General features: G+C 31.7%; 1 protein-coding gene and 1 pseudogene across 1 annotated transcript in view; both read right to left on the reverse strand.

Moving 5' to 3' along the window:
• Positions 1 to 4,698: 4,698 nt before the first annotated feature.
• On the reverse strand, positions 4,699 to 10,186 carry LOC132048645 (cysteine-rich receptor-like protein kinase 10; annotated as a pseudogene).
• A 12,186-nt stretch (positions 10,187 to 22,372) lies between these two features.
• LOC132049516 (cysteine-rich receptor-like protein kinase 25) overlaps positions 22,373 to 25,376 on the reverse strand; it is a 9,963-nt gene continuing 6,959 nt past the window's right edge. The window contains exons 5-10 of the mRNA XM_059440355.1: positions 25,043 to 25,253; positions 24,526 to 24,763; positions 24,102 to 24,224; positions 24,019 to 24,046; positions 23,824 to 23,904; positions 22,373 to 22,921 (exon numbers count right to left, since the gene is read on the reverse strand). Coding sequence (XP_059296338.1) covers positions 22,667 to 22,921; positions 23,824 to 23,904; positions 24,019 to 24,046; positions 24,102 to 24,224; positions 24,526 to 24,763; positions 25,043 to 25,253 — 936 coding nt within the window. The 3' untranslated portion in view covers positions 22,373 to 22,666. The remainder of the gene's footprint in view (positions 22,922 to 23,823; positions 23,905 to 24,018; positions 24,047 to 24,101; positions 24,225 to 24,525; positions 24,764 to 25,042; positions 25,254 to 25,376) is intronic.

Here is a 25,376-nt window from a genome sequence, read left to right on the forward strand (position 1 = left end):
CAATTCATCATTCTTACTCGAAACACCCCCCTTACACGGCTCAATTTATAATACAACATCAACATACATAATCCTTTTGTATTTAACACACATCTACCAAGCTATACAAGTCTAAACTACCTCCAAAACATGTAGAAAAGAATTAAATCTTCACCTTTAGAGACAAGCTCTAATTTTCACCATGTAATGTCTTCAAGAAAAGCCATGACCTCCATATTTTTCCTCCTCTTGATCTTCAAATCTCTCCAATTAATTGTGTAGAAGGGGGCAAAAATGGGCTGGCCGTGAACGCTGGCGCCATTTCGTGAACAAAGGCCGTGAACTTCTCTCTCTTTAAGTTGAGGCTTCTCTCACTAAGACCTAACTTGCAAGATTAATTTGTGGTATAAGTGATGACTTAGTCATCCACTTATGCTTATATATCATCTTTACAAAGTGGACATGTGTCAACTTTTTATTCAACCACCAATCAAATTCGGCCATGTGTTGTGGGCCCACTTGATCCCACTAATGACTTAATAATCTAATCATGGTAAATTAATCTCAAATTTCCATTAATATTTCCATGCCAAATAAAATTGCAAGCAAGTCGTGCACTTACTAAAATCGGTGGATTAAAATCCTTGTCTCATATCCAACAATAATCTTGTCATTGGATTTCGATTTACTTACGAATAATCCGTGGTATAAAATACGGGGTCTAACGACATATACACCATGTCTAGATGGCATGGGCAGACACCACTAGTGGGCAGCATGAGATGGTACCCCGGACGCGGGAGGCCTAGACGCAGGCTAATGATTATCACACCGTACCTATATGGTCGGACAACTTTTATATATATATATATATATGCATACATGATATGATGATGATTATGGAGTAAGCCAGCATGCATTATTTCTTTTATGATTGACAGTCAGTTACAGGTTGCTCCTCACTTGATGCTTCCTTATCTCATTGATGTATTGTTATCGTTGATGTCTTACATACTCAGTACAATGTTCGTACTGACGTCCGTTTTCTTTGGATGCTGTGTTCATGCCCACGGGTAGACTGGGAGACGGCGCAGATCCATAGGAGTTATCAGCAGATTTACAGGAGCACTCCATTACTCCGGAGGTGCTATTTGGTTTATTCTTTTGTGTATATACATATTTGTATTTTGGGCACGACGGGGTCCTGTCCGGTCCATATGTCTAGCACTCTAGTAGAGGCTCGTAGATGCGCTGGTAGTATGGTCTCACGATGTTGCTATTATATATATATATATACTATTATTTTGGTAGCCGACTGGCTTATGTATATAAAAGTAATTATGTTTCAAAATGAAAAATGGTTTTTCTATGATTTGAGTATAAAGTCAATGAATGTACGCTTAATGAGTATGACGAAGTAATAGAATGAGCGGTGCTTGGTGGTTAGCCCCGGGTACCCGTCATGGCCCCTAGTCGGGTCGTGACAGTTATGCTAAATGAATAAAATAAAAAGAAAAAAATACGAGCTGTTACATGGAATCACAAGAAGTAAAGGTTGGGAATGAGAAGAAAGGAAATGAAAAATAAATAATATAAAAAGAAAAATACATTTTAAAAATAAAAAGAAATAAAAATAATAGAAATAAAAAACAAATTAAAAATCAATAGAAATTAAAATAATAGAAATTAAAATAATAGAAATCAAAAATAAATCAAAAATAAAAAGAATATTCGCTCTGCATAGTTGTACTCCATCCGGTTGTGTTGCTGAGCCTTAAATTTGTGATACTCGAACAATTGTGACGGTTTTGACATTCATTTTAGACCGTCTGCCGCAAGTCCTTTGGCCTCTTTTGATCTAGTGACGAACCGCTCCACAACCTGCTTAAAAGTCATTTTCACCATTGCGGTGACGGGTAGTCCCCATGCAGATTTTAACAAGGCATTGAATGACTCAAAACTGTTTTTGTCAGCATTCCTCATCGCCTACCTTCATCCTGGTATAATGTCCATTTGTCTTTATCAATTTTATTCAATCAGTAGAAGACTTCCTCATCCGCCCACCTAATAATCTCCATCTGCAGGTCAAACTTCTTTTCCTGATGCTCTGTTGCAGCCGCCCACATCCAATTGCAAAGTGCTGGGCTTCGATATGCCTTTTGGAAGTTTTCTTTCAAATGCCTTAAACAATAACGATAATAGACAAAGGGCGGCTGCGACCCATGCAAATTAAACATATTGCTCAATATGCCAACATTTTTGTATGATATAACACATATGCCCATATGATCCTTAATAACGTGTAGCCTCAAGTAGTTCAAAAATGTAGTCCACATATTAGTGCTCTCATTAGCTACAATTGCAAATGCTAGAGGGAAATATAGATGCATTTTGCATCTATTCCAACTGTAATTAGCAGCTTTATGTCGTATACCCGGTACACATGTGTTCCATCTATTGATATTACTGGCCAACAATGAGCAAAACCATCAATGCATGGTTTGAATGCCCAAAAACCCAAACTCAAAAAATATTACCGGGCACACCATGCTTCGATTTGAGCTTCCATTCAACAACAGTACCAGGATTGAAGTGTTGTAGAGCCGTCATGTATCTCGGCAACATCTTGAAAGAGCCTTCCCAATTGCCGTAGACTATCTCATGTGCACGCCTACGCCCATGACACTGCTTCTGCCTAATGGTTTTGCAATATACTTTCAGGACGACTGTAATATAATCTTTAATAGGGTACCTAGATAAGTTGAAATATCATCATATAGCAACGAGGAACATCATATTAACATCAAAATTAAAATAAACTTAGGTGAAGGTGATACCTTGGGCTTTTTGCAATGTCGCCAACTAACATAGCAACAATCATATTGGTATCTAGATTGCAATGTCATCTGGGTGGTCAACCCCATATCACAAGTTTGGGCTTGTTGTTAATGAACAAGTTTAAGTATTTTCATATTCTTATGAATGAGCTAATGACAAGAAGTCTTCAAGCAAAAATGGACTTCGAGCACTTTTCAACCACTAAAACGACAATCTGATATTTTGCTTATCCTTGACGTATTGAGCCTATCTTATTAATCACCCAAAAATAAGTAGGGTTCTATACAAAATATTCAAGTTTCGGAATCCCGAAGCATGATTAATTTATGGCTATAGTACGTAAAAAAGTGTGAAAATGTAAAAGAAACAAAAGAAAAAATTATAAAAAAAAAAAATTAAAAAAAAGGAGATTCCTTTAACACAATAAATTACTACGTTAAAGGTACTATGATAACTACTTTTTTGTTGGGGTATTTTAGTTCAAATCTTTTTTGGGTCATTTTGATTCCGGACTCCTTTTTGTGATGATGGCTAGAATTATGTGTCTATGTTTAGAATAAACCAACGTTTAGCTAGATAATTTAATTTATTCAATGTAATATAAGTCAATAAATAAGAAATAGATGAGAGCAATATCTCTATCATAGTCACAGTTACATGACTTTTGAAAAGTCACCTTAATTATCGTTGCCATGCAAAAATATATCTGAAACCAAATTAGACTTCGACGCAAGTGTTAGCCATGCAATTTCCATCACGATGACAACCAAGACGGAAAATACTAACCAATAATTCAAGAGTGAAGGAAGAAATTTTCCACACACAACGTAAGGTTTGGGGTGAGAATTTCCATATATGCAATTAATTGATTTTGATTGGGTAGAATGGAAGAGAAAAGAAAAGTATACAAAAGGATCCAAAGAGAAAATCTCCCAACGAAATTATGATCCAAGACTGAAATACATAGTTAAGTTGCCCCACATTGATTGTGTGATTGAATAATCCTCATCCACGAATTAGCTTTCGGGTTGAGATAGATTTAAAGTTCATTGTCTTAACATTGTGTCCAAACCGGACATATATTAAGTCTTGATTTATTCAATGATGGACTCTCATATTATGTTGTCCGAGAATCATATTGGCAGGGCAGGCAGGCCTAGCGACGAGGGTGTTGAATTATGCCAATAAGATGTGCTGGGAAAAATAGCACACATAAATAATATTCACGGAATATAATAGCAATTAGAGCAGAACACAATAATACGGTTAATCAACAAGAATAAAAAAGAGCGATAATGACACCAAGATTTCTACATGAAAACCCTTCTGAATAAGGGAGAAAACAACGGGCCGAGAGGAGCAACTCATATCATTATAGCAAGGATTTTAAACTTGGTAGGTCTAAATAAAATACTCCAAAGATCACTACATACTCAAAAGAAATAACCCTCTTTTGAATTTTCCATCCCACTACAAATAATATAGCTCACATTCTCTATTTTTCCTCACAAACTATTTACACACTGTCTGTGATGCCTCTCTCCTTTCTCATAAATTTAATTGTCCAACTCGGTTGTGGGATATGAAATTGGTTTCCTCGTATGATTTTGACTAATACTCATCTTATGAACTAGCTTTAGGGTTAAGTTAGGTACGAGGTCCATCTTATTTAACACACATTTTAAATTATCAACAGATTTCTTTTGAATATTTTGATAATTTAATTTTTTTTTTTTTTACATTGTCGAAGTATAGAAGTTAAAGTCAAAGCTTTTTATATATGATGTTTATGTCCTAAGACATTCGTTTGAATGATTAGATTTTGTAGTATTCCAAAATTGCTTTTCTAATTACTTGCACTAAATTTAAAACACAAAACTTCTATATACAAATATCATTTGTCATTGTCTTTGTAACAGATGATTCATCTGCATACATGCTTGAAGAATATTCATCAAATGTGAACTCTTTGGGCCGGATCTCCGTTTTACTACGAGCAAAAAAAGCTGGTCGTTGAGGAATGGGCAAAGTTACTGAATTACTACTAAGCATTAGAACAACCGAGCCCACTGTAGGCCTTCTGTGAGCATCTTTTTGTACACACAAAAGTCCAATTTAATTGTATGCACCTAAGAAGTTCATTTCTTGAAGAAGAGTCTTCTAGAGTTGAATCAATCAATTCTAATGGTGTATTTTCCTTCCAGTGCTTCCAAGCCTGCAACATTTACGGACCATTGGTTAAATTATATTTATCATGTAAAAATTTCGTCATAATACTATTATTGGATATAATTTAGAAATTAATTCAGAGTTAGATGCCCATTGATACACTTGCAATATGTTCAAAATGAGTTTTGCATTGTTAGTGCATATTGTTTTTACACTATCAGGTCAGCTAAAGGATATCTATAAACTACAAGTGAACTAATTATGTGATTTGTAATCTTGAAAATAAGGCAGATTACCTGCTATAATAGGTAAATGTCAGTTGATAGATTTTTTTTTTTTAACACACTGATAGTGTATATATAGCTCAGATTCGATAGTTAATAAGGCAAAATTTAGGATGAAAAATAAGACAAGTAACGTACATAACATCATAAATTGTATTGATAGTGTAAGATATCTTTATATTGATAGCATAAATAACTTAAATTCAACTGTTAATAAGGCAAATTTTAGGATAAAAATAAGACAAGTAATGTATATCACTACTACATATAAGCAAGAATGTGGAGTTTTTGGAGTCCTCACAATGTCATTTTTGTAATTTCCTAGAGTTACTTTTATAAGTGACATATATTGTTATTCAACTTCAAGGTTTTGTCTTATTCCTCTTTTATGTTGCCCTTAATTTTTTTAATATTACTTTAATTGCCATCACATAATTTGTTAAATAAGAAAAACACTTTTAAGATATTTTGCAAGACTCTAATTAAATTCTGCCCCGCCTCCCATCTACTATTTTGTGTTGCATGTATTGATATTTTGTCACTAATTTTTTACGAGGTAAACAAACACGTGTTGCTTGTATTATTTTATTTATAGGCTTTCGTAAAAAAATTAATCTTAAAAAATCTAGTGATCCACATAGGAGTGCAACTATTGAAGAAATAAAATCACTAACAATTCATATATTTTTTGCGTAGTTTTCAAATATATAAATTTTATTTTTATGATTCAAAAGTATTATAAGTATATATAGTTAGTAAATCAAAATATTTAAAAAGTAAGAAAAATATAGTAAAAGAAAAACGGTCTGATTACCCAAATAGTAATACCTTCACATAAAATGACAAGGAAGGAACACTTTTTTTCTTTAACAAAAAAAAAAAAAATGAAATCAAGAAACATATTACGCTATGCTATAATAAATCTACTAAGATAATTAGACATTGTGCATATTCATTACTTAATGATTCCGTCTTCTGAGATGGGTATTACTAACATATATAGATATTTGCAAGTTTACTTATAGAACTTATAGATTATTCTCCTATCTTAAGGTCAAAACTATAGATATCACTAATAATATTGCTTGTGCACTCCTCTAGAGAATTTAGAATTTAACATTACTACGATTAATTTGTTGAGTTTTTATATGATGAGCTTGCTATTAAAAGCAATACTTTTAGGATAGCTAATAAAATCAATGAATATATTTTTGTGTTGTTTATTAATTTGACCTTGAAATCGATAGTCTTATTTGTCTTTTCTTCTTTGAATGTTTTGCAAAAAAGTATAAAACGGTCTATTTGATGTTGAATTTCAACAATAAATATTGAAATACCCAGTGTGATAAAGAAAAATAAAGAAGAAAAACATTTGCAAACAAATTAACGATTAGCTTTGTCAACAGACTGTTGCTTTATAATGCATAATTTCATTTCCCGTTAATTATAATGTCACTTATTCACTATTAATAAATCAAAGTTCTTTATTTATTTGAGGTTGAAAAATCATGCTAGCATTTCTTGAACACTCAAATATCTTTTTGCAATAATTGGTTAGTCAACATTGATTTAATTCAGAAAAAAGAAGTGAAATTAATTCAAGATATGATATAGTTCAATTTGGATTACTCGACACTATATTCTCAAAAGCATTCAATGAAATTAAAAAGAGAAGAGCTCTTATACCATCAATTTATTTATTCGAAAATAAAAAGAATTCTTCTTTAACTTTCAAATACTTTCATATTATGGTTTAGTTTTTATGAGTTTGTAGAAAATGTCGAACTTTGTAGAAAATGTCGAACTACTTCTTCAATAACTTAATGTCACAAAAAGCATGGAAAAAATAAAAAGTAATTATAAATTTAATTTCAATGTTAGTACCAAGTGAACTAGTAAACATCATAAATTGTATTGATAGTGTAAGATTTTTTATATTGATAGCATATATAACTTAAATTCAACTGTTAATAAGGCAAATAAGATGCAAAACAAAGTATAGAAGTGCTGGAAGTATAAATTTTCATTACTTTATTTGTGAATACAAGTTAAACGCAGAGTGTTGAGACTTACATAGCTGAGAAGGTCATTGGCTTCATTTGATTCACAAAAGGAACTATTTTTCTTGCCAGTTACAATCTCCAACGTTAGGACGCCAAAGCTGAAGATATCAGACTTGATAGAGTATTGGCCATACATTATATATTCAGGGGACATATAACCACTACCAAACAGTAAAATCATGCCTATAATTAGTATTTATCCACTTGTAAAATAGTAGTAAAAATGTGAGTAGCAGCAATCAAACATGCAAGTGCATATAACAAAAAATAGAAATTAATGATGGATAATTTTTGTAACTAAATAACGAAAATTCGTTGTTAATTCTATTTAACAATGAATTAGTGTCAGATTAACAAAAGATTCTATTATTTAGTGAAAGATTAGTAGTAACAAATTTCATAGCTAATTTCTATTTTTTAATAGTAATGGTGGCAAAAATATGAAGAAATCAAATACTTGGAAGAAGTGCATTCTGAACGAGAATAAATTTTTTTTACAGGAAAAAGCTTCAAATTTTTGCCCCTATACTGGGTCCATTCATACTCTTGCCTTAGCAAATTGTCTCACATTTTGCATTGCCACTAATGAAGCTCCGGCATGAGATGAGCGGGCCTCACATGTCAAATTACTTTAAGAAAAATGTCCAAATTTACCCGTTTACTTTTGATAATTAGTTAAACTTATCCTTTATACTTCATGTTACGAGATTTTTTTCCAACGATGGCAAGAGTAAGCTTAACCCCAAAATAGCACAGATCGCAAAGTTTTGCTCAATTTCAAATAATATAGGGATAAATTTTAACCTCTTTTCCTTTTTTATATGTATGTATTTGAATTATTTTTCGTGCAGTTAAATCTACATAATCTGTCCTAGATTCGTCTCCAAAGATAACAAATGATGAGAGTCACAACTTACTACTCCCTCTGTTTCAATTTATATGAACCCATTTGACTGGGCACGACATTTATGAAAGAGGGAAGACTTTTGAAACTTGTAGTTCAAAATAAGTCTTGAAAATTTGTGTGGCTGTAAATTATTGATAAAGTGAATTTGTTTCCAAGTTAGGAAAGAGGTCATTCATTTTAGCACGGACTAAAAAGGAAATACGTTCAAACAAATTAAAACAGAGGGAGTATGTTCCAGCTACCCTCTTTGTGTTACCGTGAGTTTGATCAGCTCCAAAAATCCTAGCCATTCTAAAATCTGATATTTTTGGGTTCATTTCTGCATCTAACAGTATATTGCTTGGCTTGAGATCACGATGCACGATTTTTAGAGGACAAGGTAAAGCAGTCCACGTGCAATGCCCCTTATAATCATCAAACGAACTGCCCAATTCAATGTCCCTTGTCTCTCTGCATCTATATATATGTGTGTGTGTGTGAAGAATATTAAAACATACATCATTGTTTGACTCAAAAACATATAAGAAACTTTCAGGATATTTTGTTGCACGTAACTGAACCGATAATAAAACGAAGAATTCAACCAAAAATAATGATACAATTTTGTAATTATCAATCTTTATATTCTAATACTTAAAGTTTGTACCAAAATTGATAATATTATTATTTTCAATCTTCCAATAAATATTTTTCATTTTCAACCAAATACCGAAAAATATATAAATTACTTTTGAAAGTATTTTTCCAAAAAATTGACTTTCATCGTAACAAACACATAACCATTATATTGGATCAACATTCAATACCAACCAAATAAACAGTAGTCGAGGCTTTTGTTGGGCACAAACTGATAGATAATTATCCTTTCTACTCCTTGCAGACAAAATCCCAATAGTTTCACTAAGTTCCCATGTTGCAGCTTAGCAACCAGTAGAACCTCACTCTTAAACTCCTCTGCTCCTTGATTTGAGCTTTGTGAAAGCCTTTTCACAGCAATCTCTTCCCCATTTGGAAGTTTACCCTGTAATTATTAATATTGATTGTCACAAGTGAAAACTTTTAGATGAGCGGAAAAATCACTAAATTAACGATTATCTTTGAGTGATCTAATAGTGTAAAAATTATTCGTATTAATAGTGTATCTAACTTAAATTAACGAAATAGGGACATTTTCAATTGTCTTCTCCAAATTAAACTAAAGTTTACCTGTTTAACCAAAAAACAGAAAAACAAAAACCTAAAGTTTACCTTGTACACATCACCAAATCCACCACGGCCAATTCTGTTTCCAAGGGGAAAGTTATTTGTGGCATCTTGAATAGCACTGAAATCATAATGCAAGGATTTGGCATTAGAACTTTCATTTATATCTACAAGATAATTGAGAAAAATACCAAATTTAAGCAGTTAAGTAGGTAATTGCTTCAAAGCTTAATAACAAAAAAGAAGGGGAAAAAATCCCTGAAAAATGTTTTCATGTGTTTGATTGGTAAGTAGAAAATATTTTCTGGAAAAAAAAATGTGTATTACTTACTAAGGATTAACAATAACATAAAAAATTGGAAAGTGTTTTGTATAATGAAAGTCATTTTCCATGAAAAATACTTTTGACAAAACAATATTTTCCTAGAAGATGTTTTCTGGCAACAGATTTTTGAGTACTCGAAATTAAGAACAATGTCTACTGCATGTTAGTTGACGCAAGTAATTCCATTTAATAGAGGAAAACATTTTCCGCCAACCAAACACAATACAATAACTTCTAAAAAAAATTTCTTAAAAATAACTTTTGTCGTACCAAACACGTTCGACTCGACTCGACGTCTTACCTTGCAGCCTACCCTTTTTAGCTTTGAGGCAATTGAATCCCACAGTCAGTGATAAACACTATGGAAATAACTGGAACTGCAATGGCAATAATCGTATTTCTTGCTGAAAAAGGCCATTTTCCTCTATGATCATCTTCGATGCTTGCAAAACTCCGAGGAGGGTATAGAGGCGGCGCAAAGGCTTTCGGATTGTAAAAGAGAAAGAACTCATACCAAACAAAGCAAGTTTTAGTGATATATGTGGTGACAGTACAAGAACAAAAAGTTAGTCCTATTAAATTAAGAAAACATTTCAATTCAAAAAGTATAATTAAGAGGGGAAGTGTAACAGGGAGTAGACAAAGGCTAATTAAAGGTGCATCCAAAGAATGGAAATAAAGACCAAGAACAAATGCAGCTATTTTGTATCTCCAATATGCCCCCACCCCACCCTGCCCCCTAGAACAGAGCCTATGAAAGGTTTATATAATAAACAAAACATAATTCTGTCGATAAATCAAGTAGTATCTGGTAAAGATTGTGTTGGATATTTACCAGGTTCTAGTGGAAACTTTTCAACATTTGATTCGCGTTAACGTTTATAAACAAATTTACAGGCAAATCACATTCATGTTGCAACTGCTATTTGTCCTTTCTCCAGAGACTGAAAGAAAATATCTCGTCCTCAGCATGTCATATTTGAACCCCGGCAAAGTTCATAACCTGAAAATGAGAAGAAATAGTAAATTAAGAGAATATGACATAAAACATGAGCAGAAGAAGAGTGAAAAGGGCCACATTCTAATGCAAGTTTTATATGAAGTGCTAGAGGACCAAGGAAACTTTAGCTTTTTAATAAATAATATACTGTTTCTTCTATGGGATTGCCTTTATTCAACCAAAAGAGACCTTTCAGTCTTCGACTAACAACAAAAGCTAAAAAGGTACCAATGGTAGAGCTGTTCCACTTAAAAAAGGCGTGGGACAAAGTTATAAAGTAGGCAATTTAACGATCCATAGTTTCTGCTGCTTCAAGTCAACGCAGGACAAGGGACAAACCAAAAGTGTAAGCAAGTTAGCAATCCTTGTTTTCCAAAAAAGAATGCAGGACTAATCTATCCTGCTTATGATGAACGGTCCAGGCTATATCACCCGGACTCTTCAAAATACTGCTGGATACGTATCGGATCCTCCAAAAGTTGAGATTTGAGGGTCAGAGAGGTGAGGCTATCTGGATATTATTGTAAGACTAGATTATAACGTAATTATGTTTGGATAATGATAATATATATATATATATTTTATATGCTAATAAACCATAAGTTTGCACTTATATATATATATATATATATATATATATACACACACTGCGGAGCCAAGTGTAGTTGAGGGGGTTCACCTCGGCAGAAAATTACAGTGTATATTGAAGGTTAAAATTATTTTTTTATGTATATATGGTAGGTGTTGAACCCCCTTAGCTTCTTGTATATTTACCTCTTTATATTTTTGAACCCCCTTACTGAAAATCCTGGCTCCGCCACTGTATATACTATGTTCAAAACGTGATTAGTGTAACATTATAGTTTGTCTTTCCGTATCCAAAGCTTTATTATATTAGTGTTTGCTACAAATACAAAGTTGGCAAAAATTTATTAATACTTTTTAAAAGAGAAGACCTGTTTAAAAGGAAACTATTTTCCTCTCTTGAGATAAAACAATAGCAATATTTAAGTATCAGTTGATACTTTGAATTTTAATTCAATTAATTTAAAGGTATAAAATATTCTACTATTAATGTATGTAGATTGGACCTTAACAATACTTATTATTTTTTATCAAATTTTGATTTAGACAATTCTAATTCAAATTATTAAATTGATTTTACATGTTTAAAACGAAACAAAGCAGAAATTTGATTTTCTATTTAAACGAATAACTACTATTTTTTAATTTTTGGTAAATATTCTTGGTTTAGCTCATTTTACTTGTCATGTTGTCTTTTGCACGATTTTTTAAGGAAACGTCAATTAGAATTATAATTTGACTAATTTACCTTATTAATTATTAGATCTCCATTTAATATTATTTTTTCTTTTACGACATTAATCTCTTTTCACATTTATTAGAGTAAGGAAAAAAAATAAAAAGGTAATTAAATTCTATCTTATTTTAAAATATAAATATTTTAAGTATATTTATTTTAGTAAACAAAACAAATAAATGACATGGCGGAATAGTAAATACAACGATTAAATATCTAGATTAGATCTCAGGCCAATATAAGAAAAGAGAAGAAATTGTATGGTTTGACTACTTAATCTTTTGAAGAAAAGCAATAATATGGGGTCAATTTTTTTTTGTTGTACAATACATTTGCTCCCACTAATGGGTTGATACATATGTGGCAATGAATCCACCATTATTGACTTAATGGGGATACTTTGGGAATTATATGAATGTTGTTTGATTTTGTAATATGGGGTGCACGTTTTTTTTTTTTTTTTTTTAACATTGCTTGTTTTTTTAATATGGGGTTCATTTTTTTTTTTATATTGCTTGATTTTTGTAAAATGTGGTCCACTTTTTTTTTTAGATGAGTTTGGAGATGGTGGGGTCCACTTTTTTTCATTTTTTATAATATTACTTGGTGTTTTTAGTATGGGGCCCACCTTATTTTTTTTATATTGCTTGGTGTTTTTAGTATGGGGCCCATTTTATTATTTTTTTGACCGTTTATATTTCGTCTTCTCGATGTTATTCCTCATTATTGGTGTGAGACGTAAGTGTCTAAACTTATACCCAAAAGTATAAGTGGGTATAAGTTTTAAATCTTTTGATTTTATGACTTTTTGTGTTCAATTTAAATCGTTATTTCTTTTTTTCCGAACTTCTCTTCTTTACATTTTCTCTAAGCGTGCCTTTACCAATTTCTGAACTTATTATCATTATTTAAATATTCTATTTTTGTCTGTTGTAATTGTCTCCTATTTCTTCACGTGGACCCCACCTTAATTTTTTTCCTAGCAATTGTCTCCTACTTCTTCACGTGGATTCCACATTTATTTTTATTTTTTTGCAATTATCTCCTAATTCTCCACTCGACCTCACCTTAATTTTTTTTAATCTTGACTACTATAGAAGAGTGGGCCCCACCTTAATTTTTTTTTAAATTTCTACTATTATAGAAGATTGGGTCCCATCTTATTTATTTATTTATTTACAATTTTTCTACTATTAAAGAAGGTTGGGGCCCACCTTATTTTTTTAATCTTTTTGATGACTGACGACGAAAAAGTGAGCAATCTCACTCTTCTATATAGTTCATCATTCATAGTTCATTTGGTAACTGAAAAATAAATTAAAATATTATTAGTTCATAATACATATTCTATTTTAATTTATAGCTAATCCTTCCGTTTCAGTTCAAGTATCTTATTTTATTTAGTATGCCATTCTTATTTGGTTCTTTAATTCAAATTTTACATTGCATGTTTAACACCATAAAATTCGAAGAGATTTTAGGTATATTACATAATCCTTAATTTAATATTTATAAGAATTAAAAAAAATCTTATTTTTTAAAATTCCGTATCTAATTAAATGAAAACCCTTAAATTGAAATGGAGAATACTATTTTTCTATTTTAGTGAACCTATTACTACCTCCGGATAAAAAAAGAGTCTATTTAGCCAGTTACACACTCCTTAAGGAACTACTCACTCAAAAAAAAAAATGTAAATTGACTAACTATCCCTAATTAAATAGACATTGTGATTTGATCATATAACACTTAATAGAGGCAAATTTGAAAAGCTAAGGTTAATTGTCTCTTGATTTAATAAGTGAATACTTTTTTTTGACTCAAAATATGAGTTAAGTGGATACTTTTTTTTTTATCCGGAAGGAATAATTTACTTTAATTGAAAGTAGCAAAATAAAACAATTAATTAGATTACAGTAGATGTCATGCTAGTTTTTTTTTTTTTTTTTTTCAAGTAAGAAAGAAAAAGAAATTGAATGGTCTTGATTCTTGAATTCTAGTGGGGCCATGTTTAGGCAGCCACTTTTCAAAAATGGCACAGACTCTTTGCTCCAACTGCCATCATACACACAGATGGCAATGTGTACTTGTTAGAGGCATGTGGACCGAATGAAATGACAAAAAACCTTGGAGTCGTCTACCCTCACTTTTCACTTTATTTCCGAAAATGCCATGACTGACGACGAAAAAGTGACCAAACTCACTCTTCTATATAGTTAATAAAATAATAATAATGTATTAATGAGGTGCGAGAAAAGCTCAATATACAACTGGTTCACAAACTAATTAAATAAGGAAATTTTACTTATCATAGCTATTTCTAAGACCTATTTATGAATAGTAACTACATCTTATTTTATTTATTGTTCATAACTAAAATATTTTCTTAAATTACACACATAACTAGTGTCTTGTATTTCACAAATTTCTCTTTTAAATTGATTTTCTCTCACCTCTCAAATCTATTTCTCCCTCACCCTTCTCTTTCTCTCTCTTCGTTCCCTCTCCTGCCCCACATCTTTTCTCTTTACACAAATCCCTATGAGAGAAGAGATTTTATTGGACCCTCCATGTTTTTTTCTCTCAATTTTATCATTAATCAATACCCAAATGAAGGTCTCTAACGCAATTTTATTTTCTAACGGGAACGGAAGTTAGGTCTGTGTTGTTTCACAATGTTGATAACCCGGTCCGATCCATTCCCAAAATTTCATCTTCCACCTGCTTTTGTGGTGGCCAATGGCAGTTCCAGGTGCCTGAGCCAAAAAAGTCGACCACCTGCTCTTGTGGTAGCAAATGTTTTGGTTCGAATGTGTTTTTTATGGAGAGAGATGAAGTGGGTATTCCGTAATTAAGATGGTTGATGCCTTTTGAAGTGGAGAGAGGTTGAACAGCCATTTTTTTGCTGTAAGACTCTCTGCTCCAATTTTGAGAAAATGGGTTGAAAGTTTGCAACTTTTTGGTTGGGACGATGAGAAGATGATAAGAAACGATGACATTGCGTTACATTAGCCTCTTATTGATAACCCGGTCCGATCCATTCCCAAAATTTCATCTTCCACCTACTCTTGTGGTGGCCAATGGCAGTTCCAGGTGCCTGAGCCAAAAAAATCGACCACCGGAAAGAGGGATTGGAGCCATTTCCAGTGGGATTGGAGCAAGAAAAATCTAAACTTGAATTTTAGAATTTGAATAATTTGTTGCCTGAACTTGCCGGCTCAGACCAATCCCTTTACCGATGAATTTCTGGCGATAAAAGACCCATCAATCAGCTTTAATCAAAGAAATTAGGAAAAATTACAAACAAAGACAAAGAAAAAGAAAGAAGTACCAGAAACCTCCAGGTCTGGAACCACACCACCGTCTTCATCTTCAGGAAAATACCACCATGACCGCCACCACGAAAACTCAAAGCTAGGTCGGAAGCCCATTAAAATAAGTACTTTCTGTGTTGTTTCACAATGTTGAATCTCTTCTCTCATTGATAACGGCGCGATTCTACCGCCCCTCCGGCTTGAATCCAACGCATACTCCACCGATGAGAGTCGTGGAGCTTCATGCTCACCAAGTGTTTGATAAAATATTTCAGTATATTTCAGTGTACTGTTTCAGTATATTTCGTTGTATTTCAACGTATTTCTAATTTATGAAATAGTTTCTGATATATTTCATTATATTCCATTGTATATACGCATACTATAATTTTATATTTCTTAAATAATCAGTCATATTTTATTGTATTTCAGTGTATATTTTTCTGTATTTGGAAGTATTTCAAAAAGTTTGGAATGGAGTAATTTGGAGAGAGAAACGTGGGTTGTTATGGAACTTCAACAATTATGCGTGATACATGGTTGATTTAATTTGACTTACCATTTAAAATGAAAGAAGAGAATCTGTTCCATAAATACAGCCTATTTTTACTCTGCCAGATTTTGTATTTTAGTGTATTTCAAAAATACGAACTCTGCCGGATTTTGTATTTTCGTGTATTTCCCTGTATTTCACTATATTTCAAAAAAATGAAATGCACGCGTTTTAACTGAAAAACCAGCTACGCTTAGTAAATAACAATTTTATAGCTATTTCTTGTTACAAGCTACTAAAAGGTAGCTATTTATGTAAGTTTCTCATTAAATAAACTGATATTTACTTGGATTGGGTTGGGTTTGATTTAGTTTTAATTTTTTAAACATTTTTTTGTGCGGATTGCCCTTCAAACACACTGGTCTTTAATTTTTGCCCCTCAAATTGCTAGTTTTTAGTTTTTGTCCTTCGTTTAAAAAAGTGACCAAAAATATCCCTAGATTCTGGGTTCGAATACCCGCTCAGTCAAACAAAAAAAAAAAACGCAAGGCAAGGCTTTCGCCAAACCTTGGCCTTAAGGCCTAGCATTTATCCAAAATTAGGCCTATTTCGGGAAAAGTTTGCCTTAAGGCAAACATCTACCTTAAGACCTAACTTTTGCCAAATAGGCCTAATTTTGTGCAAAAGTTAGGCCTTAAGGCAGAGGTTTGCCTTAAAGCCTAATTTTGGGCAAAAGTTTGCCTTAAGGCCTGATTTTTGCCCGAATAGGCCTAATTGTGCTACGAAACTCCGCCTTGCGTTTTTTTTTTTTACTAAACCGGCGTTCAAACCCAAAACCTCGGGGTATTAGGCGAAGCGCAAAAATTAAAGACCACCCCCGAATAAGCGCAATTGTGCAAATTGCCCTTTTTTAAAAACCGATAATATTTAGTTTGATTTTGGTTTTACTAAAAGCAAACCGAAGTAAAAAATGAACCGAACTGAACCGACAAATTTTATACATAATTTTTATAATTATATATATACAATATATTAATTTTATAAATACTTTTAAATAATTTGTATACTTTTTAAGCATAATTTTATTTATCTCTAATAGGCTAATGAACTTTATACCTTAAGTCCATTTAAAAAAGAAATCCATAAATTCAAACTCATTTATTCAAAGAAGCTACTATGAGATTTACCTAGATTTATTTTTTGTATTTCTTAAAAACTTTATTCACTTGATTAAAACTTATAAATCCTAAGACATTTTCTCCATAATCCAAGAAAACTATACTACCACAATAAAAGGCTAATAATGGATTATAAGTTGAAAAAGGATAAAAATTTCTCTCCTAATTGTAGTAAAAAAACATGAAAGATGTTAGTTTTCTTAAAAACCGACTCAAACCGAATCAACCGATGGATGTGTGTTATATTTGGTCTGGTTTTAATAATTTTAAAAACCGATTAGATTGGTTTGGTTTGATTTAACCCAAAACACCCATGAACACCCCTAACTTCATTTTTTTGTGCGGATTGCTCTTCTTTTGGGGTGGTCTTTAAATTTTGCTCCTCATATTTGTGGTTTTTAAATTTTGCCCCTCATATTTGTGGTCTTTAAGTTTTGCCCTCATATTTGTGGTCTTTAAGTTTTGCACTTCACTTAGAAAGGTGGGCAAATACCTGAGGTCCTGGGTTTGAGCCCCCGCTCAGGCATAAAATAAAAAAATAATTTCGTAAGGCAGGGCTGGAGGGAGTGTATGCCGGATCCGGCATACAATCCTTAAGGAAAAAACTAAAAGTCTGCCCCGTAAGACAAAAATTTTCCTTAAGGCATAGTTTAGTTATGCCTTATGGGATAGACTTTTAGATAAGGCATAATCAAAAGTATGCCCATAAGCGCATAACTTTTTTAGGCGCACGACTTTACTTAATAAGGCAAACTTTTAGCCTATAAGGAAAAGTTCATTTACGTATTAAAGCAAAGTCTATGCCTTAAAGAAAGTTCGCCTTATAAGCATACTTTTAAGCATGTCTTATGCAGTACACTTTTAGTTAAGGCATAACTAAAAGTATGCCCCATAAGACGAACTTTTCCTTATATATAACTAAAAATTTATCTTGAATAGTAAAAAAAATATATATATATATATATATATATATATATATATATATATATATATATATATATATATATATGCCTCAAGACAAAGTTCGTTCGGAGGTGGCAGAGTGAAATTCAAACTCTGCCTTGCGAATTTTTTTAAAATTTTTGACTGAGCGGGTGTTCGAACCCAGAACCCATGGGCTTTAGGCGAAGGGCAAAAATTAAAGACCACCAATTTGAGGGGTAAAAGTTAAAGACCACCCCCAAAAGAAAGGCAATTCTGCGAATTTCCCCCCTAACTTAGGACACCATTCCTACTTGAGACTATCTGGATTCTAGACACCATTCCGAGTTAAGTTCCCAGACACAAGGTAAAAAATTAAGACAAATACCGGAAAAAAAAAAACTAGTAAAATTTTAGAGCTGACTTTTTTTCTCATGCGATAAGGCAAAGGTAATAGACCTGACTAATTGTTTCACATTTGAGTTTCTAACATTTAATGTAGGACTACTTTAGATCTGCCAAAGTAACAATCAGGCAGAAATTAATTAATTATGCAACCACAAGCTATTTAGGATAATTGGAACAGTTATATCTGGATTATCTTGGAATAAAGTAGTTGTTTCAGAAACAAAGATATATGTTATTGGTTTCAGGACAGCCTGTTTGGGTTGTTTTTCAAAAACAAGATGAATTTTTAAACCAAACAAAATTATGATCTGTTTTGAAAAAGTTAATATGCAAAAATTCTAAAATCAAATGGGGTCCAAAAGTAATAACGAAGCAGCATCTTTAAAGGCTATAACAGGATAAATGACTTAAATTCAAAAAAAAGATGCTGAAGGGAAAGAAAACTTCCCTTTACAGGAGAAATGCTTAAATTAAGAAGACTTAATTCTTAATTTTGCGCAGAAGGCTGTTGAGTTTCTGTTCAATCCATTTCCAATATGAGCACCCATATTACCATGGTCTCTCTGTAATGTATGTGAAGAATCCACTATATTAAGAATCGCCGAAACAGTCGCTCTACTATTTTCTTGAGTTTCAAGGTGTTCCATCAGGTGAGATAGACTAGCTATTACACGGTGCATTTAGCTATTTAGGAGATCACCATATGGGTATATTAATCTGTAATAGACAAAAAAATAAATTGGAAATCTTAGTTTCCCTAAACAAACATAAATCCCCCCCCACCCCCCCCCCCCCCACCTCCCCCCCAAAAAAAAAAAAAAAAAAAAACTCTAGACACAGAAAATGTGAAATTGCACGTATTTACATTCAATATAATAAAAATGCCTTAAAGAACAATATATTTTGCAATTCAAACAAATAGAAAGATTATCGAACACAGTTAAGAACATATAAACTCGAATTGAAACAAAAATAGATAGAATTTCACAGTGCATTGGGCAATTAGGAAAAATCAACGTTATTTTAAATCTATGAATAGACAAAAAAAAATTGGAAATCTTAATTATCTCAAATATATATATATATATATATATAATATATATATATAAAAGTCCCACAAAAAATGCAAACAATCTAAAATTTCACATATTTACATTCAGTATAATAAATGCCCTAAATACACGAAAATTTGCAATTCCAAAAAAAATAAAAATAAAAGGGATAATCGAACACAGTTAAGAACAAATAAAAAAAGATAGAATTTAAGGGTGCATTTGGCTATGTAGCAAAACTATACCCGGTGTGGATTTAGAGAAAGGGTCAGGAAAGTGAGTCAAGAACAACAAAAGCAAGATAAAAGGTTGTTGTTGTTCCTCCCTAGAGATGAGATGAGAATGAACCCGTAAGGTACTTCATTTTGATAATTTTCTTTAAATTTGATGTTATGAATTCAACGAAATAGTGAAATATCAACCACCTCTCTCCCCTTTAAAATCCCAAATTGTGTTCATACATAAAGACGGAATAAAGATTTTAATTTAATAGATTCTGGATTTTAGGACGATAATTTCAAGTGCTAATACTTGAGCTCTAAATTAATATGTGCACATATATAATGGAATTATAACACATATATACAGTTTGAGCATAAAAACTACCGAGTTTAGCCGAATCTATATCTAGATTTCCACCTCCCCCTTTCATATATCCCCTCAAAACACGGGTTTGTTTTCTTTTTAGGATTTAACTTATATATTGGCAGCGTACTCTTTGTACATTATATGTGTAATCTAACTTATTATTAACAGATAAGTAATAATGTTTATCAGATTATCAATTAATAAGTTTATAGAAAAATTACTTATAATTACTCTATAAATAATCAGATTATATAAATATTCTTTTAACACAATTAACACGTAGAACTTAAGCTCATTGTTTTCTAATCGGATTTCACTGTCGGTTCATTATTTTATATATACCTTTATAGGAGGAATATGTCGTTTCTTCTATAGTAAGATTTTCTCTTTCTTCTCTTTTGTTTTCCGCAAAAAAAAAAAAAAAAAAAAAAAAAAAATTTGGATGGTTGATAACTTTTTGAATTTTGTTTAACATTTCAAAGCCACAAATGATGAATGAATTAGGTAATGCTTATTCGTTTTTTTATCTTTTTCTTTTTCTGGAGCTCACATATAACTATTGTCATGGAGCCTACTTAATCCTTTTGGGCCTGGGCATATCTGTTAAGGAGCTACTTAAATTAATATTAAGGCCCAATTTTGTGGCTAAAGTTGTAAAGCGGGTTTACAAGAATAGTGTTAGATGTGGGTGGTCGATCTTGAACTTTCTGCTCCGCTTGTCCTATGTAAAAAATTTCAAGTTTAACAAGTTTTGACTTTTGATCTTAAAGTTTGTCCGTGGAATAAGCGGGGATCAAAATTTCAAGATCACTCATTTCTAAGATTATTGGATGTAATATCCTTAATGCTTACAACTTACAAGCTCGATTGTTGCAAACAATAGGTGTGAAAGTTTCCGTTATTTAATATCACACCAGTGGGCAAAGTTTCCGTCATTTAATCTCATGACATGATTATCACCAGTGGGCTTGAAAAGAAAAAGGATCGATAATGGATAGACGAGACTTAGCACAGTACTGCTCTAATTCATCATTATTATAACTCTGACTCTGCTACATGATATTTCGTCTTAGCATAGTACTGCTTTAATTCACCATTATTATTACTCTGATGATTCTGCAAAATTTGATCAGACGATTGCATTTGGTGTTTATATCAAACCGGTATATCATAATTAAGTGGAGTAATAAATAAGATGAATATGCATATTAATTAACCATATTTACATTGATATAAGAGTAAGCGGAAAACATGTCTCATGTTCTCGTAAACACCGGGTGCTGGAAAGTTTTTATCATGACGAGACATCTTTAGAATATTTTTGAAGTACATTCATAGGCAAATGACAAGAAAAATATAGAACCTTTTAACATTTGACCGCTCAGCCAAAAATAACATCTATATACAGTCAAACCTCTCTATAATTGCCATTAAATATAATGACATTTCATTATAGTAATCACGATTTTCTCCGAATCAATTTTTATATATATATATATATATATATATAATAGTATTCTACCTATAACAAAGAGACGTTCATTAAAGAATATATATATATATATATATATATATATATATATAATTCATACTCAATTATTAAGACTCCCTCCGATTAAAAAAGAGGGTCCACTTAACCTTTATTTTTTGGTTCAAAAAGGGTGTCCACTTACCTAATCAAGAAAGTATTAACATTATTTTTTCAGATTTGCCCTTATTAGGTATTAAGTGATCAAATCTCAATACTTATTTAATTTGGGATAGACTTTAGTCAAATTACCTATTTTTGCCTGGGAGTTAGTATTTTCTTAAGAGGTATGCAAATGGCTAAGTGGATAATCTTTTTGAATTGGGAGAGGTAATCTTTTGCAAGAAATATATTATGTATAAAAATAAAAATATTAAAATATTTATGGTAATCATCCTATTGAATTCTTTTATGAAAGTTTGGACATAAATCTTCATTAATTCAAGCGTTATATTATCACTAAGAGACTAAAATTTACGAAACAACCTACAATTGTAGAATTCTTTCGTCAAACTTGAATTTAAAGTTTCAATTAATTTAAAATGCATATGCTCCTTAATACGGTACAACTAGTTATGAATTTTTTAGTCACTTCAATTTTTATTAATGAAATAGAAAAATCAATCGAGATTTTAAAATTAACAAATATTTTGTTTTCGTTTATAACATATATAAAAAAAAGTATAGAAAAATAAATTTATGCGTACTTTTGTTTATAATAGTTAAATGAGATTCAAACATCAGCCAAAAATATATCTATATCTATCACCACTATAGAAAAATTTAGTTGAAATTTATACATTGTATTCAAGGCACATTTTTCTTTTTATTTATACATAGAACAAGGCCGAGACAATCGTGCATTACTTATTCAACAAAAGAAACAAAAAACCCTACTATCCAATACGTAGAAAATTTAATCTACGAGACAATCGTACATTATATTACTTTATTTTTCTCATTCAATATCCGATATTCGCATTGGGGCTCCGACAAATTTTGGTTCGCGCTGCGTACGAGGTCCATTGAGAGAGAAAACACTTCCTACCATATTCAGGACTCGATCTGAGACTAAATTTGACACTCTTGTTACTATTATCTTGGGGACATTTCGGTAATGGACATTTCATTGACGGACAATGGTATTGATTTGCTAGTTGATTTATCCGATTCTAGGTCCAATTGGTTCATCATTTCAGCTCTACTGCTAAGGAAATATGTTGGAGGTTGCTGTGGAATAGGTAGAGTCACAGAATAGCTATTAAGCATTAGTACAACTGATGCAATTGTTGACCTTTTTTCAACTTCTTCTTGTACACATAGCAAACCAATGTGGAGACATTGTATCACCTGTTGAAGACATAACTTGTAAGTAAATGAAAATATGATCGCTCTAACAGTTAAAACTTTTAAATGAAATGGTTAATAGAAATGATAAAATTAGCCATGAAAATATGAATAGCCCAACTTGTGCACTTATTGACTCAACATATTTTAACTCGCTTGAATTCAACCTATCTTAAAAGTTAGGGTAAAATTCACAAATAACCACTTTTTAATCCTTGCAATTAAAAAATAGCCACTGTTATGGAGTTTCAAATTTCATAGGTGAAAACTTTAGGATATTGTCATGGAAGTTCACCTATATAATTTGAAAGTTTGCGACAATAGCTATTTTTTAGTTACATGACCAAAAGTGGCAACTGAATGCTATTTCTACAAAACTTAGGCTGACTAAATGTGTTGTCAAAAAAAATTTCCACAAAAAAAGTATTTCCCATATTGACCCAAAATCTTGTCAAATTTTTTAAGTAATTTTGTTTGATATGTTATATATAGCTATAATAATGAGAGAAAAATTTAATAGTTTTGTTTGAAAATTAAACAATTCATAAGAAAACAACAAATAAACTAAAGCTTGATAAAAATTGGGTAGATCGGGCTTTAACTCAATATAGCTCGTCTTGATTCAATCCATCTCAATCCAAGTAATCTTTAGGCGATCAATATAATCACCTGTCCATTTATTATCTCAGCCCAATTTTGAGACCCCCCCCCCCCACACCAAACCCAAAACAAATTCAACTAAATGTTCATTTTCCATCCCTAATGATTTCATATACATTGTACTTAATCATGTAGAAATTCTAAGTTCGAGTCTCACTATAATCTATTATCAAAACAATTTTTCCCCCCGGAAAAAAAAGTGTGTTTAAGATTTTAATGAGATAGTCAAACAAAATTAACATTACCTCCTGTTTTGAGTAGGATTCAGTATCAATATTGGGATCTATTATCTCCAATGGTGTCCCATTCTTCCAATGCTTCCATACCTGCAAATTTTCCATATATCCAATTATATATGTATGTTTAAGATCGATCGAAAAGTAGAAGGAAAAAAAAAACACTTGGTTAATATTTCAATAGATTGTTGGTTTTTAACTTACATGGCTAATAAGGTCTTCAGCTCCATCTCCATCTTCTTAGTTAATATTTCAAAGAGGTTTTTAACTTATTTTTCTTCCCATCTTCCTCATAAAAGGTACTATTTTTCTTCCCACTTATGATCTCTAAAACTAAGACACCAAAACTAAACACATCCGACTTTGTAGAGAATTGTCCATGCATAGCGTACTCGGGAGCCATGTAACCACTATAACACAATGAAGGCACCAAATCATTGAAGTTAAAAAAAAAAAAAAAAAAAAAAAAAAAAAACACTTTGAAGTTGAAATTAAAAAAAATAGTCTCATAATAAAAATTTGATGATCGCGAGTGAAAATCATTATCTCATATGATTTACTCTTCAAATAAAAGTTTCAGTATTTCACCGGTATTTAAAATAATGAAATTCGATATTTACAAATATTGATGGTCAAAAACAATTATTTGCAAGTACTATCTTTAGAATTGGCAAATAAGGAAGTATTATCCTTGGCCAAACGAAAACTTACTATGTCCCAACAATCCTGCTAGTGTTTCCTTGACTTTGATCAACTCCAAAAATTTTTGCCATGCCAAAATCTGATATTTTTGGGTTCATTTCTGCATCTAAAAGTACATTGCTAGCTTTGAGATCGCGATGTATAATTCTTAGTCGAGAATCTTCATGAAGGTAGAGTAGTCCCCGTGCTGTTCCTCCAATAATCTTATATCGTGTTGACCAATTAAGTAGCTTCTGTTTTTCAAGGTCTGTTCAAATTTCATAAAATTAAAAGAAAAATTAGGATTCTACAAAATTTACTCGAAAACATATCTATGACGGAATATCTATAACTGACAAGTTCATGAAAAAATCAACGTGACGATTTAATGAAGAAATTCATCAATTTGTAATGGTTTTATTCTTCTGTCATAATTTTTTTGCGACACTCGCATTTGTGATGAAATTGGGGTGAATTTTCTGTCACAAATATTGTTTTTTCTTCTAATTGTAGTAATATGGATATATAGATCAGGATTGAATCTAACCAAATAAAAAGTAGTCCAGGCTTTGGTTAGGGACAAATTCATAGACAAGTATCTTTTCTTCTCCCTCTAAGCAGAATCCCAATAGTCTCACTAGATTTCTGTGTTGAAGCTTTGCCACCAATAGAACCTCATTTTTGAATTCTTGTCCACCTTGCCCTGAACTTCTTGATAGCCTCTTGACTGCTACAACTTGTCCGGTAGGAAACTTTCCCTGAGCATAAATAAGTTTGTAAATGTAATCTTGCATAAACAGTAGCTTAAAATCAGGAGCGGGCCAGGCAAGGCGGCTCGATAAAATTAATGGTTAAATCAAATTTTAATAAGAAACTCTAAA

Source organism: Lycium ferocissimum, chromosome 3 (genome assembly GCF_029784015.1).
Source record: "Lycium ferocissimum isolate CSIRO_LF1 chromosome 3, AGI_CSIRO_Lferr_CH_V1, whole genome shotgun sequence".
In the NCBI taxonomy this organism is placed as follows: domain Eukaryota; kingdom Viridiplantae; phylum Streptophyta; class Magnoliopsida; order Solanales; family Solanaceae; genus Lycium; species Lycium ferocissimum.